Source organism: Rutidosis leptorrhynchoides, chromosome 4 (genome assembly GCF_046630445.1).
Source record: "Rutidosis leptorrhynchoides isolate AG116_Rl617_1_P2 chromosome 4, CSIRO_AGI_Rlap_v1, whole genome shotgun sequence".
In the NCBI taxonomy this organism is placed as follows: domain Eukaryota; kingdom Viridiplantae; phylum Streptophyta; class Magnoliopsida; order Asterales; family Asteraceae; genus Rutidosis; species Rutidosis leptorrhynchoides.
Genome location: NC_092336.1, coordinates 485,797,067 through 485,815,947, shown reverse-complemented (window position 1 = coordinate 485,815,947; position 18,881 = coordinate 485,797,067). Strand labels below are relative to the sequence as shown.

Sequence of the window (18,881 nt, the reverse complement as noted above, 5' to 3'; positions counted from 1 at the left end):
CCACCGGAACCTACTATTTACTGTTTCTGGGTCTGATCAGTACGACCTGGGCTACTGTAAAGATCATTTTCAGTTAGCTCTGTTCGAGTAGATAACTTTTCATTTAGGACTCGTCGTAATCCGAGTTACGGTTTAGGATTTATGGCCCTCCGATCATCACTATGTCCTTTTAACGTTGTGCTGAAAATTCTGACCTACTCTTACTTAGACTGTCTCCACGGTCAAACGAAGATGAGTTTGCTTCTGGAATTTTTACCATAACTAAAGGACTCATATACGGAGCCATGTCCACTGGCCTCACCATATTTCAGTAGGTATAGAGGCCGTGGTGACTGATCGAACTCAGCCTTTGTTTTAAACTCCTTTCATGAACGAAACTTACTTTACATCTTTTGTTTGATGATGAATGATGATGACCCTTAAGACCTAATTTACATACATTTAAACCTATTGGGACGATTTACTGACTTAGTACTATTTGACTTAGGTTGAGGACTTTCCGGACCTACGTACTTGCTTATTTCCCGACTCGACTTTACCACTACTTTACCACTGTGAGTTATAGCATGCCTTTTTACTTTAACTATTTTGGGAACTGAGAATACATGTGCATTTTACATTTTACATACTAGGCACGAGTACTTAAACTTAATATATGTGTGGGTTATACAACGGCATAAACATTCCCTTTAGCTCGGTAACGTTTAGTCATTGGTTTTTGAACCGGTGAATGCGAATCTTAGATATGGATCCATAGGGTTTGACATCCCCACTCGGGCTAGTCGCGCTAGCATTTAACGAGTATTTAATACTTCGTAAACATACGCACTTGCCAAGTGTACTTTCAGGGGGTATAAACGTTAAGTTTGTTACCAAGTGCCTACGGTTAAACATATACTTTATCATACTGATTTGGATTACTGATTTAAACGCTTGTTGAAGCACTGAAATCTCGTGGCCTACCTTACATTACTGTTATACTTAAACTATAGCTCACCAACCTTTGTGTTGACGTTTTTAAGCATGTTTTTCTCAGGTGCTTAAGGTTAGCCGCTTCCGCTGTATACTAGTCTTGCTGTAGACACCCGCTGCTCTAGAGTTATCACCGCATGAACTATTTATCTTGCATTCATAATTTTAATACTTTTGAACTATGATTTGTAACGACCTGAGGGTCACATACTATTTCTAATTGCTTCTGTTCATTGAGGCATACTTTTGATGTAAAACATTTGACGTTGGTTATGACATCACCTTTTATCATGAATGCAAACTTGTTTTGAAAACGCATATAGTGTTTGACCTTGTAATGATCCTGTTGTTGATGGTCCGTACATGTTGATTTAGTACGGGGCGTCACATACCAAATCAACACATTAGCAGATTTATATTCATATCAACAAGGAAATCACATTTGAAAAACTTTTTTTTTTAATTAAGTTGAATAAACTGATGGGCTGTCATCATCAGCAATTACCTCCATAAGAACTCCTCTTTTCTTCCTTTTAGCATCTTTCTCCTGTTTCTTAAGAGCGTATTTGGAATCGGGCCTTCCCCTCTTTTGGTCCACCACCACTACTGCTGCATCATATTCATCATCCGCATAAAACATAGTTTACTACAACATTATTGACTTATTATCAGCGGCGAATCTACGATCGAAACTCAATGGGGTCCTAATTCTTTTTTCAATATATTTGAATGGTACTTTAGTGAGTGTTTACCCTGAAAACCCATAAATCCTAAAAATTCATGGGGTCCTATAGTTAAATTTAGTGGTGGCTTATACAAATTGTAGGATACCTTGTAAAAAAAGATTTCCAAACTAGTGGTGTCCCGTGACCCGCGAGTATACATATAGAATCACCTCTGCTTATCTCTACAATTTACAAAGCGTAAAGAATACATCCAACGTGTCATCTCGAAAATAACCCATATTACTCACCTCCAAGTGTTAATCTCCTCATTGATCTGAATTAATTATTGCTAATTATCACAAAATTACACGTGTCCCAATCATGGTTCAAAATAAACTAATACGGAGTATCACAGCCGTCACTCATTTACCTCTCTCTTCAAAATTGTAACCTTACATCAGAACACTCCTCTCTCTTCTAAACTCAATAACCCTAACCCTTTTCGCCGAAGATTATGGCCGCATACTTCCGCAATCGACCACGCCACCACTACTAATTTATCCGTTACAATTTTACGCACCTAATGGTATAAATTTTGTAATCATCCGATTTTTTTGCCCTAATTTTCTTTTTTGATTCAACGTCGGTGACGACGATGGCTATGACACCGTACCTTCTATGGTTGTTGCTGTGGCGGTTTATGCCGTGACCGTCGTTGACGTAGTTGAAATGGTTCTTCGCTGTTACAATCACTCAATGGTATTGATGGAAACATGATCGATGATTTTGATTGCCAAAAAATCAAGGGATTTCTTGTGGTTAATATTTCAGATCGGCATCTAGGGTTGATCGCGAAAACAGGTTCGTTTTTCTAATTATATTATTCTAATGAATTTATCTGTTAACATTTATGAATAACAATTTTTTCAATTTGTATAATGATTATGTTCTTTTATTTTGATTTAAGTTTTTGTAGACAATCAATGATTGTTGAATTAATTTCAGTGGAATGTATGTAATTTAAGACTGTTTAATTTACTTACAAAAGTGTGAATTTTATTATATATGAAACTTGAGGCTGTAATTGATGTTGTGGAATCATGATAATAGGTAAATTAAATGATTATGGGATGTCTTTAAACATGTTTTATGCTCCTGGAACTCGACCCAAATATATTATATGAATGGGAGAAGAAGCTTCATGTCAAAGTTAAGGTGCGTTTTTATGATTTTTATTGTTGTGGTTCATTAATTTTTGGAGTTAACTGTTGTCGCCTATTGGTGATAGTGTTAATGTTGTCCATGTTGTGCAACCAAGTTGTTGTATTGCTTATGAATATACAGCTATAAGCAATCACATTAAACCCCACAAATTCATTAAACTCATTCGCATTGAGAAAATATGTTCTTCTATTCTATGTATTTATTATATTATTGAATAATTTGCCACAGTTGTTAATGAAGCTGTTGTGCAGGATCTTTGCATTGTTGATTGAGTTGTTTTTTCATCAAAGTTTCAAACTCTTTAAGCTTATGGTATGATTATAACATATCTATTAAATTATTGAATTACAACAATTTTTGGGTACAACAGCTTTTTGAATCATATCGATGCCACAAAAGATACCACTGACTACCATTGGCATATAACCAGGTCCATCTTTATATTATGTTATTAAGATATTCAGAAAAGTAGCGTCATAGTTTTTAAATTTTATGTACATAACTCCTTACGAATTAGTCAAATGGCTATAAGACTTCTGACTAATAAAAGTCAAAACTGAAGGTGTCTCCATTTATAGTTCGAGAATCTGAGACACAAGACATATATGGTGTAAAGAAAGATACTATGCGGCTTGATTTGGTGGGTGCCTCGGCTGATCAATACAAAGATGCTGACATTGTTGTGTTTAACACGGGTCATTGGTGGACTCATGATAAAACTACCAAAGGGTATTATTAATCTCAATTTCTTATCTGAAAAAATTATTTTTTTTTCTCTCTGATGACACTGCTGATTCATAGCAACGCATGAAATTGGTAAAGGAAATATTTTAATTAAGAAGTCAGCCATGTGTTCAGTGACCCTAACGTTTTAGAAGCTTTTTGTAAAGCAATGGGAAAGATGGGTTGAAACCAATATAAATCCGAGCAAAACTATGGTCTTTTTCCATGGTTACTCTGCTTCTCATTTCAGGTAAATAATGAATTAAACATAAGGTGGGTAAATGGGTAGGTTGGTGACGGGTCGGGTGTGTCTTTGATAGGTTGGGTGTTCTTTGAGAATTGAGAACAAGACAAGAGTTTTATTTCATTGTTTAACTAGGAGCTAAATTGGGTGTATGTTGTGCATCATAATGCATATCCTATACAATGAAGAACTTTTGTGGATGAACTTGTGTTGTACTAAATTAAATAACAGTGCCACTTTCAATGCATATATGGTTTTTTGTTATTTCATTTACTTTAAAATTTTAAACTAAAGCTTCTAGGTAATTTTCATATTATTTCTTGAGGTTTGATTCGATAGATTTGTAATTTTTGTAACACGGTTGCAAAGAATTGTTATTTATACGTTATTTTTCTGTTTGTGTTTTGATTGTTAAGTATCATGATTTCAGCAAGGTTAAAAAACTCGTACGATCGCCATAGTCATGGGTGTGTATTCGAAATTCCAAACAAGTAGCTTATAAGCAAATAGTTGGCTTACATCTATGGGGAAATTACAACATATTGTGGTGTGCAGGAGCTGATTCGGTAAGTTCACAAAGCTTTAACTTTTTAGCCAAAAGATGGTGATCACATACATGAAAATAAAAAAAAATATAAACAAGTTTTGCACGATATCATTTACATATTATAGGTGTCAAATCTTGACCCTTTAGTTATAAATGACTCAGTTTGTGTTATGTTTCTTGATGGGTCGGGTGAAAAAGAAAAACTAAGAGGTCCAATTGGCCGAATGGGCTGAAAGTCATTACGTTGATATTCAATTGCATATTTGTGGTTTTATCATTTCCTATATAGTTGAAAGTCCTTTGAACCTGGATTCAGAAAGGCTATGGTTATGACATACACAACAAGATAATCAACTAATCGTCATGGATGAGTATGTAGGTTCGTTTGCATCCTTATTTGAATCAACTTCCATATTATACTAAGATTGTAATACAATGACGATTTTCCTTTTAAAATTTGATATTAAAAATAAGTTATGGATAGTCATTCTTGATGTCCATGGTTTGATAGTTAAAAATTGATAGTATTAAGTCTATTTTTAATGTCCATGGTTTAATGTTATGTTATAGGAAGATTTTGATGACATTGCATTTAATCGTTGGAATTCGTGAAAAACAATATTTCAGTTATGCAACTTTTGGTGATGTTCTTACATTTAAATTTGCTACTGTTGGTCATGTGTTTTGTGTTTTGCTAATGTCGGAATTAGTAGCTTTAATCTATTTGTTTTGTGTAAATCAAAAAAACTTAAGCATATTATGTTTATTTCATTCTCAAGAATATACCGTTAATTGATTAAACATATACGTATCCAGTTTGTTGTATTAAGAGTCGCCGTGCAACGCACAGACTCTTAAAGGCTAGTTATCCATACAATATGCATACATCTGACACTATTAACATTTTCATGGTTTATAAGAATATAAGATGATACTAATTAAAAACTGTTGGCTTCGATTAAGAGCGGTTGGTGGCCTGCCTCCTTTAGGGGAGGTCAGGAGTTCGACCCCCGTTGACTACATATTAATAACACAATTTCATCTCTGCCATGAAGTATTCACCCATGACACCTTTCACATATCGTTTGGGGGTAAAGGGGAGGGGGTTTTACTTGGCCGTTCCCTTGGATCGGTTTCAAGGTTTCCTCCCAGGCAGCCATGGGGGCGGGATTATTATCGTTGCATCGGTATAGTCGAAACGAGAAATGATCGCAACGGGTGGTTTAGTCCCTCTCGGGTGATCCCAATCGCTGTTAAAAAAATATGAAAACTTACTATTATCATCATCCGAGCCTTCTTTATTTGGAAAACCATCAAAATCCTCCATTGCATCTTCGTCTTCGTCCTCATAATCAGCTTCAACATATTCAGTTTCCAGCTGTTTAACAAAAACGCATTTAGAAAAACGACGTGTAGCTAATTGACAAAAATAAAAACAATATTTCTATTACTAACCTCTATCTCATCTTCGTTTACATCCTTTTCTTGTCCTTCGAGATCCTCAATAAGTTTTATGAACCGTTCTGTATCAATATTCATTATTTCATCATCCCTCCCTTTCATCACACGCTCAATCAATTCCCTCTCAATATTCTGCATAAGTATAATAAGGTATAATTCACATTATAAGGTTAAAAGAATCAGACTAAAGCACAAATAAATAATACGTAACCTTTTCTATAAGTGCTGCTGTTTCTGCCTTTTCTTCTCTTCTCAATTCTCTCTTTTTCTCTTTTCTAGGAGTCGTAATTATCTTCTCTCTATGTACGTAAACAATTAAACATGGCCAGATCGAGTGATTACAATCAATATTGTGAAGTGAAATAACCAACACTCTAAAAAAAGAAAAGTATTAACTGAAATGAAATAGAAAGATATAAGCCAACCTTGTTTTAAGCGCAAGTTTCCTCATACGTATCCGCATCTGTGTCATTTTAGTCAACCTTTGTTTTGCCTTGTGTACGATAAACTTTGGCCCGTACATCTGTCAATCCAATTTACACGATAGTGATTATCGTTTGGAATTTAATTTTTTTTTTTTTTTTTTTTTTTTTTTTTTTTTTTTTTGAAAAGCAAAAATATTATTATTATTATATGGAATATTACAATACAAGTCCCTATATGCTTTTATACAATGCTATAAACGAAACGGATCAGCTGAGAAAATATGGAATAATTATCTGAACTTATGATCGGGGGAGACGTAGACTAGATAACACTACGAGGGACGAACTTGCGTAAAAGAAACAACAAGCGGGGAAGGAGGGGACAACCGTGCCGATCAAGCGACTACAAAGTTGACACACAACCAACCCATTTAATCTAACCCACATAGGCTATATAGAATAACGAAACCATCCCGATTTGAATTAAGTTATGTTAACCGACGCCTATGCGGTTTGAAGGAGGTGACACGTAAAATGACGGGTTGAGTAGCCATTGATGCCAATCGATAGGTGTTTTCTTCCGTGAACGATTTGAGATCCAGCTAAAGCTTTGAGATTGGATCTCGGAGATTATCACAGCGGGGTTCCATATTTTTCCGGAAAAAATCTTTAAGTTCCTATGTTTCCAAATAATGTAGCACGCAATCCATTTAGCAGCTTGCCATATTGAAGAACCAATGGAATTATGTGATATGCCTTGATCCGAGATGATGGCATCATTGATGTTAGAGATACTTATGTTGTTTTGATTCCACCAATCGAGAAATTGTATCCATATTGAAGATACTTTTTGACAATTTAACAACGCGTGATCAATGGTTTCAATTTGGTGCTCACATAAGGGACATAAGATGGTGTGAAGGTCAATTCCTTTTTTATCGAGTTCGCTTCTAACCGGGATTTTTTGTTGAACGGCCCTCCATGAGAAAATGAATATCTTTTGTGGAACGAATTTGTTTTGAGGTAGTGAAAGGTTTCTAGAGTTTGTGCCGTATTTAAGCTTATTGATCAGATTTGACAGTGCTGCTGAAGTGTAGATGCCGGATGTGTCAAGGGAACATTTCCATGAGTCGGGGCGATCTGAAATAATAACAGATGTTATTAGGTTGTTGAGCTCCGTGAGATAATCCTTTGCACGACCACTAGGAGGGCGGGACCAATCCCAATTACCGATCGAGGTAGAGTTAACGTTCATTATTCTATCAGCAACAGTTGCTTCTTTGCGGGATTCCAACATGAATAGTCTATGAAATGTATCTTTTAAGCACTCAGATCCGATCCATATATCATGCCAGAAGCTTATTGATGTGCCATTTCCTATGCGCTTTGAAATCGAGGATGTGAAGGTTGTGCCTATATTGTCAGCAACTTTTCCAGCTTTAATAATCTCTTTCCAAATGGTGCGACCTGAAATGTTCCTGCATAAAAAGTTAGTATCCAACCCTCCCCCCGGCCCATAAATGCTTTTGATTATTTTTACCCATAATGCATTATCTTCGTTTTTAAAACGCCACCACCATTTACAAAGTAATGATATGTTTTTAGCAAAGAGGGACCCCACGTTTAAACCCCCACAATCGTATGGCAAAATTATTTGGTCCCATTTGATCCAATTAATTTTATTATCGTTTGAAGATCCTCCCCAGAAGAATTTCCGTCTTTTAGATTCAAGTACCTTAAGGATAGCGGATGGTGCATGAAATAAGGAGAAGTAGTATAATGGGATACTACTAAGAATTGATTTGATGGTCGTAAGTCGACCTCCGAAAGAAATAGATTTAGCAGCCCAATCTGAAAGCCTTTTGTCGAATTTCTCAACGATCGGCTGCCACGAGGAGGCGTGAGATGTGGGTACACCAATAGGAAGTCCAAGATAGGAGAACGGGGTATGACCCGCAGAGCAGTTCATGTAGCAAGCCATTTGTTCGGTTTCGGTCGTAGATGTACCTATACCGTAAAGTTTGCTTTTACGGAAGTTAACTTTGAGGCCTGAAATATTTTCAAAACATTTTAGTAGTTTGGAGATATATTTGGCGTTTCTTTTATTCCATTCGCCGAAGAAGATTGTATCATCAGCATATTGGAGGTGTGTAATATTGAGATTGTCATGTCCGATCTTTAATCCTTGCAAATGACCATTGGCTAATGCTCTTTTGACAAGTATGTTAAGACCTTCAGCAACAATGATGAACAGGAATGGCGAAATGGGGTCACCTTGTCGAATTCCCCTTTCAGGGGAAAATTCTTTGGTGGGAGAGCCATTGATTAGTACAGAAATAGATGATGACCAAAGGCATGCCCGAATGAAACCAATCCATTTTGGACCAAAACCCATGAAGTGCATGGTTTTAAATAGAAAGTCCCACTCAATGCAGTCAAATGCCTTTTCGAAGTCAACTTTAAAGATTAAACCTTTTTGTTTTTTACGTTTTAATTCATCAATTATTTCGTTTGCAATTAGGACACTATCTAGGATATTTCGACCTTTGAGGAAAGCTGTTTGTTCACTACCAATGATTTTATGAATGACCATGGCAAGGCGATTGGAGAGTATTTTGGTGAGAATTTTATAGTAGCTACCTATTAGACAGATTGGGCGATATTCATTTAATCCGATTGGGTTGGGTTTTTTCGGGACTAATGTGAAGAAAGATGCATTACATCCTTTGGAGATTTCTGAGTTTTCCCAGAACCAATCTAAAGATTTAATGAGGTCGGTTTTAATCAGTTCCCAATGTTTTTTAAAGAATCTCATGTTGAAACCGTCCGGCCCAGGAGCTTTAGAGCTATCGCAATTACCTATGGCTTCCCATATTTCTTTTTCGTTAAATTTAGCTTCTAGGAGTTGATTGTCCAAGGAAGAAATGTATTCAAGATGTGAAACATGATCGAAAGGGCATTCGTCACGTAAGTGTTTGGATCGGAAGATGTTGTTAAAATAGGAATATGCTTCTTGTTTTATTAGATTAGGATCTTCAGTCCATGTACCATTAATTGAAAGCCCGTGGATGTTGTTTTTACTTGTTCTTCTTTTGATATAGTTATGAAAGTATTTCGAATTTTCATCACCCTCAAGCGCCCATTTGATTCTAGATTTTTGTTTAAGCATGTTTGTTTTCTTTTTTTCTTTGACGATGTGATGCATTTTTTCATCGATCCATTTTTGTTTTTCAGTTTCGGATAAAGGTCTAGTTTCGGCGGTTTGTTCCCAATTATTACATTCAGTAAGATGATCACGTATTTGGGAGTCTAAGTTATCAAGTTGATTACTATGTTTTTTAAGTTCTAATTTAACGTTTTTTAGTTTGTTACGGAAAATGCAGTCAGGCCTTTTCCCACTAATTGGGATCAACCAAGCCTTTTCTATGATGGTGTCGGCATCTTTTAAATCTAGCCATGTGTCAAAGACACGTATTGGCTTAGGGCCAGAATCGAGGAGGTTATTTCTTAGGATAATGGGACAGTGGTCAGAAAGGTCCCGATCAAGAGTTTTGGAGGATGTGTTGGGCCAGATAGTGAAGATGCCATCGGAAATGAGGAATCGGTCAAGTTTACTAAACTTCATTGTTTTTTCACAAATCCTTGTGAACCTTTTACCGCCTAAAGGAAGATCAATTAATCCAGAGTTATTTATAAAGTTATTAAAATTATCTGCCCAATTTTGATTATACTCTGTGTTCATGCGTTCTGTTTTGTTTCTTACTTCGTTGAAGTCACCAAAAACAATGTGTGGGATATTAAGGGAGTTAGTAAGGGATGAGAGTTCGCTCCAAAGTCTAAGTTTTTTTGAATGGGAATGGGGGCCATAAACATTAATGAAGGCAATTTCAGAGTCATGACCCGCCCACGTGCCACAAATTGCAAGAAAGAATTCACCCTCAATAGCATAGTTGAACGAAAAGATATTAGTATCCCAAATAGTTAGGATACCTCCGGAAGCACCATCCGAATCCTTTTGGACGAATTTAAAATCAGAATTACCCCAGAAAGATTCAATGGTGTTGTCACGTGTTTGGCCGCATTTGGTTTCCTGGAGGCCTAGAATTGATGGTTTTTCTTTATAGCAAATACGTTTAAGCCAGCTTATTTTACCCGTTTGTCCAATACCCCGAATATTAAGAGAAATCGTACACATGAGAAAAAACTTACAGAATCGATGTGACGGAGGTGGATTCATGGGTTGTTGCGACGAATCCCGATGCTTTTCCCGAATTCGAACGTATCCAAGCTTTTGCTAGAGGTAGAACCTGTCTTTTTAGTCTTTTTGTTATGTACCATGTCCATATGAGATCCCTTCGAGAAGTAGGATGTGCTACCACCACCGTTAGACGAGGACTTACAACGTTTAGCCAGTTGAGAGATTCTAAGCTTTTGGCCACTTCTAGCTAGATGTTTGATGTAAAGCATATTGGATCTAGGTCTTTTAAAATCTGGGTTTTGAGAGGTGTTTTTTGACTTAATGATAGGTTTGGCGATGGTGCTAGAAATTTTTCTCTTTTTAGAAATTTCTTTACCCGTATAAAGTAAAGGTTCGAGGTTGAAAGGATCGGAATTTGTTTGTTGTGTAGCGTTAGGGGCAGGCATAAAATTTAATGGAGAGTTGGATTGAGGGTTTAAAGGGGTAGTACAGGGGGTGTCGTTTGTGGTATGGTGAGGGAGGGTTTCGGGAACAGAATCTGCATGTTCTTGTGTCACTATTGGTGAGCATAAATCATTTGTTAGAATGTGTTGAGGTGAGCTGTCCATATTAGATTTACCCGAGATGTGGCTAGGTGTAACAGGGGTATCATTTACATGATTCGATGGGCCGTTAATAACAGTGTTGGGCTGCGGGATTGCAAGGGTATCCTCTCTTGGTGGGCTTGGGGGGGTATTGGTGGTAATGGGCTGCGTGATTACAGTGGACTCCAAAGGGATGGTTTTTGGTTTTGGTTGATATGAGGTGGTATTATATGGCCTTGCTGTATTAAAATCAGGAATTTAATTATATTATAGACAGTTTTAATATAATTGCAGTTGTTAAAATAAGCTAATATGTTAAATACAAACTTACCAACTTTGTGTCAATAATTTCAAGTGCCTTTTCATAGCTGCGAGGCAATTTAATTCTTTCCCACAACTTATTTGGCATATGAGCTCTGTCTATAGTTTTCATATACAAGTAGAACACCCCTGCAAAAATAAAAATAAAAAAGATATTGACATTAAGATCAGTTATCAACTTGAAAACTCGTCCTGCATATGTATAAAAAATCAACAAATTCACCACATAAATTAAGAACAATGTTAACAACAATACCATCATGATCACGGATTGTAGCATAACGACTATTAGCGAGTGGACATGAACTACGGTTACAAACTCCAGTTATATTGTAGGGGTTCTGACAAAATATACCACTTGTAATTCTGAGATATCAAAAGAAAAGAAAAAACTAAAGAATTAGTAGTAATATTAAAACTTCCATGAAACCAGTTATGAAATAAAAGAAACTTTCTTCTGGTTTGAATAGCATACATTCTTGTTGATGTACAAAGTACTACGTAAAATGATAACATGTTTTATTAAGGGTTTTTTTAATTGGACCTCTCAATCTACTTCTTGGACATTGTGCACAATAAAAATAGAATTGGGACAGGTTTATATGTGGGAACATGTGTATATGTGGAGAACATAAAAAATACATCACTCTCTTTTCATTTCCTCTCTTGCCTACCAACTCCGGTGGCCATCTTGACTCCGCCGCCAACCTCCCAATTCCGGCTTTCAAGACTCCGCCACCCACCTCCTAACTCCGGCCATCATGACTCCGTCTTCCCTGCTTTCTTCTTTTTCCCGATCTGAGTTTTTTTTTTTTTGTTTTTTTTTCGTTTTTTCCTCTCCTACATAAGGCGGTGAAAGGTGGCTGACGGAGGGTGTTGCTTGTCGTTGGCTTCTGTTTCTTGGCCGGAATTTTATTTTCATTTAAAAATAACGATTTTAAAAAAGTACAACATTATCAGCACAACGTACAAGTACAAAATTGGGTCTTATTTAGAAAGGATGTCGATGGCATTGGTTTTGTTTAAAAAAATTATGACAGAGAAGAACCTTTAAGTTGATTGATGGTATGAATTAACTGGGGCCCATCCTTTTTCAAAGTGCACATTGTTTTAGGCGAAATCTCCGGTCCAATTAGTAGGACTCTTTATTAATGTGTCTAACTTCCCTGTAAAAATCTATTGTATGTAATGTACTTTAAAACTTGTTTTATACATTCTTGACTACTGCTATTGTATGCATCTAGATAGTTAATTCCTCATTGGGTAAAAAGTACCGTACTTTTTGTTGACGTGAACATCATCAAAACCTGCCTGTTTACTCAGGGGCAGATGTAGTGTGTAGCCAGATATACGCAATGGAGTGGAAATTTTTTTGGATTTTTAACTAGTGATACCAGTGGATAGTGTTTTTTGTGTGACACCACTGAAATAAGTCATCTAGTAAAAAAAAATTGGGGTTTCAACTGGTGTCAGTTGTAACAACCCAACCCGTATTTCATACGATAAATTTTTTTTTTTTTGTATAATACACATTTATGCACCAATTAAATATGTAAACCATTCTACGAGTTCAATTTAAACGTACAACGATTTAAATGTTTACAAAAAGCACGAAGGCCATTAATTAAGTTCAATACAAGTTTGACCCCCTACAATGATAGTTTATAATCCAAACGACACTCGAGCATGGTTTGGGGCTAAACTACCCAAAACGTTAGTCCAATCTTCAAAAGCTAACACCGCAAGCACCCCCCGACAACATAAGCGGGAGACCACTAGTCCAAACGTATGCCCTTACTCTTGTTCAATAAACCTTAAATGGTCCAATAAACCGAGGAGCTAACTTTCCTCGTTTCCGAAATCGAATAATACCTTTCCATGGCGAAACCTTAATGTAACACCGGCCATTTTTTTTTTAAAAAAAACACACAGCGGAAGACTTTATTTACAAACACAGTATAAGTCACGTCATTACATTAATCCGTGTAATTACGTTTAAGTTTACACAACGGTGTTACGTTATTACAAAACATTATTTATACAAAAGTCCACATCAGAGTTGGGTCGTCAAACATGTCTTCTGCATCAATACCCATCTCATCTAGCAGTACCTAAACCTGCAAAGGGGGAAAACATGTGGAGGATTAGCGCACCGCTAAGTGAATGGAATCTATCTAACAGATATAGCTTAAGCCACACACAAGCTATATACTAACAACAACACTTGCTAACTACCAACTAGCATACAATAAGACAATACGAGGATCGGCGGCTTGTACGAGCACACGACTCCCAGCTGATCGGGCCTGAGTCTACCGATAGTCCCTGCTACTCAATTAACAGTATAGTTATCCAGATGCAGGGGATGCATCATTCACACTATACTTCACAATTAGTAGCCTATGGACCCAACCTCCCCTAGGCACGGTTGACCTCATACGGACTCTAACCTCTCCTAGGCACGGTCTCGAGTCCCCAGTCTTCCTAGGCTCGACTGGTGCCATTCACACAGTGTACACATAATTCACATACGACATCAGGCAAACGATAGTATTCTATCATGGCAATTCCTACACTATGCATGGTAAAAGAGTCAACCACTGTAGCATGATATGCTACTTAAACTCTATCCGTAGATAGACCCACTCATCAATTACCAGCAACTGCTCAGTTATTATTTCTGAGCTTCCTCCTTATCCTTATCTCCTGAGAACAGCAAAAACCAAGTTAGAATAGTGTTCCCATCAAGATTAGACACACTGACAGCGAATTATAGCAAATTAGTAAAAAAAATGTGTCCGCTAAAATTTTTATGCTTAACACCTATGCACTTTCAAAATTTACATCCTGAACACCAAAATACAAACGGGCAGCATAACGGCTAGAAAAAGGCACTTTGGTAAAACATTCTGCCCTGGACACACAGTCGGTCGACTGTCTCCTCAATCGGTCGACTGACATAGATAGTCGGTCGACTGTTGACACAACCGGTTGACTGATTTTCCCAATCGGTCGACTTATTTGGTATCACCACAATCGGCCGAAAGTCGAACTCAGTCAGTCGGTTCACTAGCCAGTCGGTCGACTGTCGACCGACAGTCGGCCGACTGTGTTCATCATCTGCAGATTCTGAACACAACCTACGGACTTCAAGCTAAATTCACCAAAACTCGATCTAGAGCTCGTTTTCGACACCAAAACTTACCACAACTCAATTACTACATGTTATAGACTATAAACCCACAAAGTTTTGACCATAACAACATCAAATTCATGGATTTTGACACAAAATCAAGCTTATGAACAAATACACTTAAAAACACAATTTTAACACTAAATTGATCATGAAAGCTCATGATTCATACCTTAAAAGAATCAGTAGAGTGTAAAGAACGTGATTTCAAGACCAATTCGAGCTCAAGATCAACAATGGAGAATTAGGGTTTGGTTAGGTGGGAGGGATGAAGGTACGGTGTATATGGTGAATTTTCTAGAAATGGGGAGGAAAATACAGCACACTAGTCACACAATTGGTATTAATTCCCACACTGTACAACACACGGGTATTTACCAGTTATCTGATATCTTTCGTACAGAATTAGGTAACCCAAACGAGGTCCAAATAAAATAAACAAACCTGTTCTGGGACCCTTGTCACAAACTGGACACAACACAAATATAATAAAACACTAATTAAATAATTTAAATAAAAAGCACTTAAGACTTAGCATAAACCCTAAGGGCAAAATAGTCCACTTACAACTAGCCCGGGTTTCAGTCTGTTACACTTAAGCATCACCATGTCACCTTCTTGAAATTCGATCGTTCATCTACGCTTGTCGGCATACGACTTTTGCCTATCTTGAGCCTTTTTCAAATGCTCTCGAATCACATCAATCTTGCTATTCGTCTCTAACACCAAATCGGTACTCCCGATTTCCTTTTGTCCCACTTCACCCTAACAAATCGGGGTTCGACATCTACGCCCATAAAGCATCTCATAAGGTGGCATCCCAATACTAGTATGATAACTATTATTGTACGAGAATACCACCAAAGGTAAGTGCTCGTCCCAATTACCACCAAAATCGATAATACATGCTCGTAACATATCTTCCATGAAATGTCCCGTTCTTATTGATTAAAAACGTTCCATATTAATTGATTTCGTTGCAAGGTTTTGACCTCTATATGAGACGTTTTTCAAAGACTGCATTCATTTTTAAAACAAACCATAACCTTTATTTCATAAATAAAGGTTTAAAAAGCTTTAAGTAGATTATCAAATAATGATAATCTAAAATATCCTGTTTACACACGACCATTACATAATGGTTTACAATACAAATATGTTACATCGAAATCAGTTTCTTGAATGCAGTTTTTACACAATATCATACAAACATGGACTCCAAATCTTATCCTTATTTTAGTATGCAACAGCGGAAGCTCTTAGTATTCACCTGAGAATAAACATGCTTTAAACGTCAACAAAAATGTTGGTGAGTTATAGGTTTAACCTATATATATCAAATCGTAACAATAGACCACAAGATTTCATATTTCAATATACATCCCATACATAGAGATAAAAATCATTCATATGGTGAACACCTGGTAACCGACATTAACAAGATGCATATATAAGAATATCCCCATCATTCCGGGACACCCTTCGGATATGATATAAATTTCGAAGTACTAAAGCATCCGGTACTTTGGATGGGGTTTGTTAGGCTCAATAGATCTATCTTTAGGATTCGCGTCAATTAGGATGTATGTTCCCTAATTCTTAGATTACCAGACTTAATAAAAAGGGGCATATTCGATTTTGATAATTCAACCATAGAATGTAGTTTCACGTACTTGTGTCTATTTTGTAAATCATTTATAAAACATGCATGTATTCTCATCCCAAAAATATTAGATTTTAAAAGTGGGACTATAACTCACTTTCACAGATTTTTACTTCGTCGGGAAGTAAGACTTGGCCACTGTTGATTCACGAACCTATAACAATATATACATATATATCAAAGTATGTTCAAAATATATTTACAACACTTTTAATATATTTTGATGTTTTAAGTTTATTAAGTCAGCTGTCCTCGTTAGTAACCTACAACTAGTTATCCACAGTTAGATGTACAGAAATAAATCGATAAATGTTATCTTGAATCAATCCACGACCCAGTGTATACGTATCTCAGTATTGATCACAACTCAAACTATATATATTTTGGAATCAACCTCAACCCTGTATAGCTAACTCCAACATTCACATATAGAGTGTCTATGGTTGTTCCGAAATATATATAGATGTGTCGACATGATAGGTCGAAACATTGTATACGTGTCTATGGTATCTCAAGATTACATAATATACAATACAAGTTGATTAAGTTATGGTTGGAATAGATTTGTTACCAATTTTCACGTAGCTAAAATGAGAAAAATTATCCAATCTTGTTTTACCCATAACTTCTTCATTTTAAATCCGTTTTGAGTGAATAAAATTTCTATGGTTTCATATTGAACTTTATTTTATGAATCTAAACACAAAAAGTATAGGTTTATAGTCGGAAAAATAAGTTACAAGTGATGTTTTAGCAGAGTAGTATATAAAATAGCTTATTTTTACAGAAAATACTATTAAATACGATACAATTTTACACAAGATATTTATTTATTTATAGAATGAATATACTTAAACCGTGCTACAACACTTATAGGCAGTGTACCTAATCGTACAGTAGTGTAGTTTTTAGTAAGTTCGGTTCGTTCCACGGGGAATCTTTTTAAACAAAGCTTAACGCTATATTAGTTTACTTTTATAAAAATACAAATATATATATATATAAGTAATATTATTATTATAAAGGGGGGTTTTTACCGTTTAATGACCGGTTTGTCGATTTTAAAACTTTAGTCGCAGTTAAAACCAAATAAATACAAGACTTTAAATTAAAGCATAAAGTAAATAACGATAATGAAATTGCGAATAATAAAAGTGCGATAAAATAAACTTGCGATAATTAAAAAGTACGATAAGTAAAAGTGCAATTAAATACAATAACAATAAAAATGTGATAATTAGAAGTGTAATTAAATATAAAATAAAGGAAATTAAATATGAAATAAAAGAATTATGCTTATTTAAACTTCCGTAATCATGATGTTTGACGTGTTGATTTTAGTTTTATGCCCATGGGTTAATTGTCCTTTGTCCTGGATTATTTAATATGTCCGTCTGGTTTTTGTCCATAACAGTCCATCAGTCATAAATATAAAGTGCGAGTGTCCTCGTCAAATTATCCTTATACCCAAAGTTAAATATTCCAACTAATTGGGGACTTAAACTGTAACAAGATTTTAATACTTTATTTAATAATTACACCAGGATGTCGACTGAGTGTAACCCAAGATTTTAATATTTTGTTATCAATTATACCCAAGTGTCCTTGTACATAATTTCACCCCTGTTTTAATTATTCTAGTGGCTATTAATCCATTCCCGTGTCCGATTAAATGAACGATTATTCGTACATATAAATACCCCGCCCATCGTGTCCGATTGAGTGTATATGGTAATTTATAGGGACGCCCAATTGTAAATCTTTATATTAACATTAACAAACTATCATTTAGTTAAACAAATATAAAGCCCATTAATAGCTCATAGTCTAATTTTCACAAGTGTCGTTCTTTTGTCCAAACCCCAATTATGGTACAAAGCCCAATTACCCAATTTTAGTAATTAGCCCAACATCATGATTACTTCGTTTTAAATAAGCATAATAATAACTTAGCTACGAGACATTAATGTAAAAAGGTTGAACATAACTTACAATGATTAAAAATAGCGTAGCGTTACACGGACAGAATTTCGACTTACACCTTTACAACATTCGCTAACATACCCTTATTATTAGAATTATAATTAAAATTAAAATTAAAATTAAAATATAAATATAAATATTTACGTAGTATTATGAGAGAAGAAGAAAAAGATGATTTTTTACGATCAGAATGCGCGAGCTTTATAGGGAGTTTCTGAAATTGGGGTTCCGCGACTCGCGGCCATTTTGGCCTTCAAACTCCGCGAGTCGCGGAGTTTACTTTTACAGCTCACACAAGCTTGGCTCTTTGTTTACCGACGGTTTTAAATATAAATATAATATATTAAATAATTATAAGAATTATTTAAATATTATATTATATTTATGTGCATAGTTGACTTGTAATTTTTAGTCCGTTGCGTCGAGCGTTGAGAGTTGACTCTGGTCCCGGTTCTGGATTTTCGAACGTCCTTGCGTACAATTTAATATCTTGTACTTTGCGTTTTGAATCTTGTACTCTTGTAATTTCGAGACGTTTCTTATCAATAATTGGAACCTCTTTGATTGTCTTTTGTACTTTTGAGCTTTTTGGTCGTTTGCGTCTTCAATTCGTCGAATCTGTCTTTTGTCTTCACCTTTTATTATTTAAACGAATATCACTTGTAAATAGAACAATTG

The 18,881-nt window shown here is 35.8% G+C and overlaps 1 protein-coding gene across 1 annotated transcript in view; it reads right to left on the bottom strand.

The window, feature by feature from the left end:
- Positions 1 to 1,435: 1,435 nt before the first annotated feature.
- LOC139842364 (protein mak16-like) overlaps positions 1,436 to 18,881 on the bottom strand; it is a 92,765-nt gene continuing 75,319 nt past the window's right edge. The window contains exons 2-8 of the mRNA XM_071832512.1: positions 11,621 to 11,730; positions 11,375 to 11,493; positions 6,262 to 6,359; positions 6,048 to 6,135; positions 5,831 to 5,968; positions 5,645 to 5,753; positions 1,436 to 1,602 (exon numbers count right to left, since the gene is read on the bottom strand). Coding sequence (XP_071688613.1) covers positions 1,436 to 1,602; positions 5,645 to 5,753; positions 5,831 to 5,968; positions 6,048 to 6,135; positions 6,262 to 6,359; positions 11,375 to 11,493; positions 11,621 to 11,730 — 829 coding nt within the window. The remainder of the gene's footprint in view (positions 1,603 to 5,644; positions 5,754 to 5,830; positions 5,969 to 6,047; positions 6,136 to 6,261; positions 6,360 to 11,374; positions 11,494 to 11,620; positions 11,731 to 18,881) is intronic.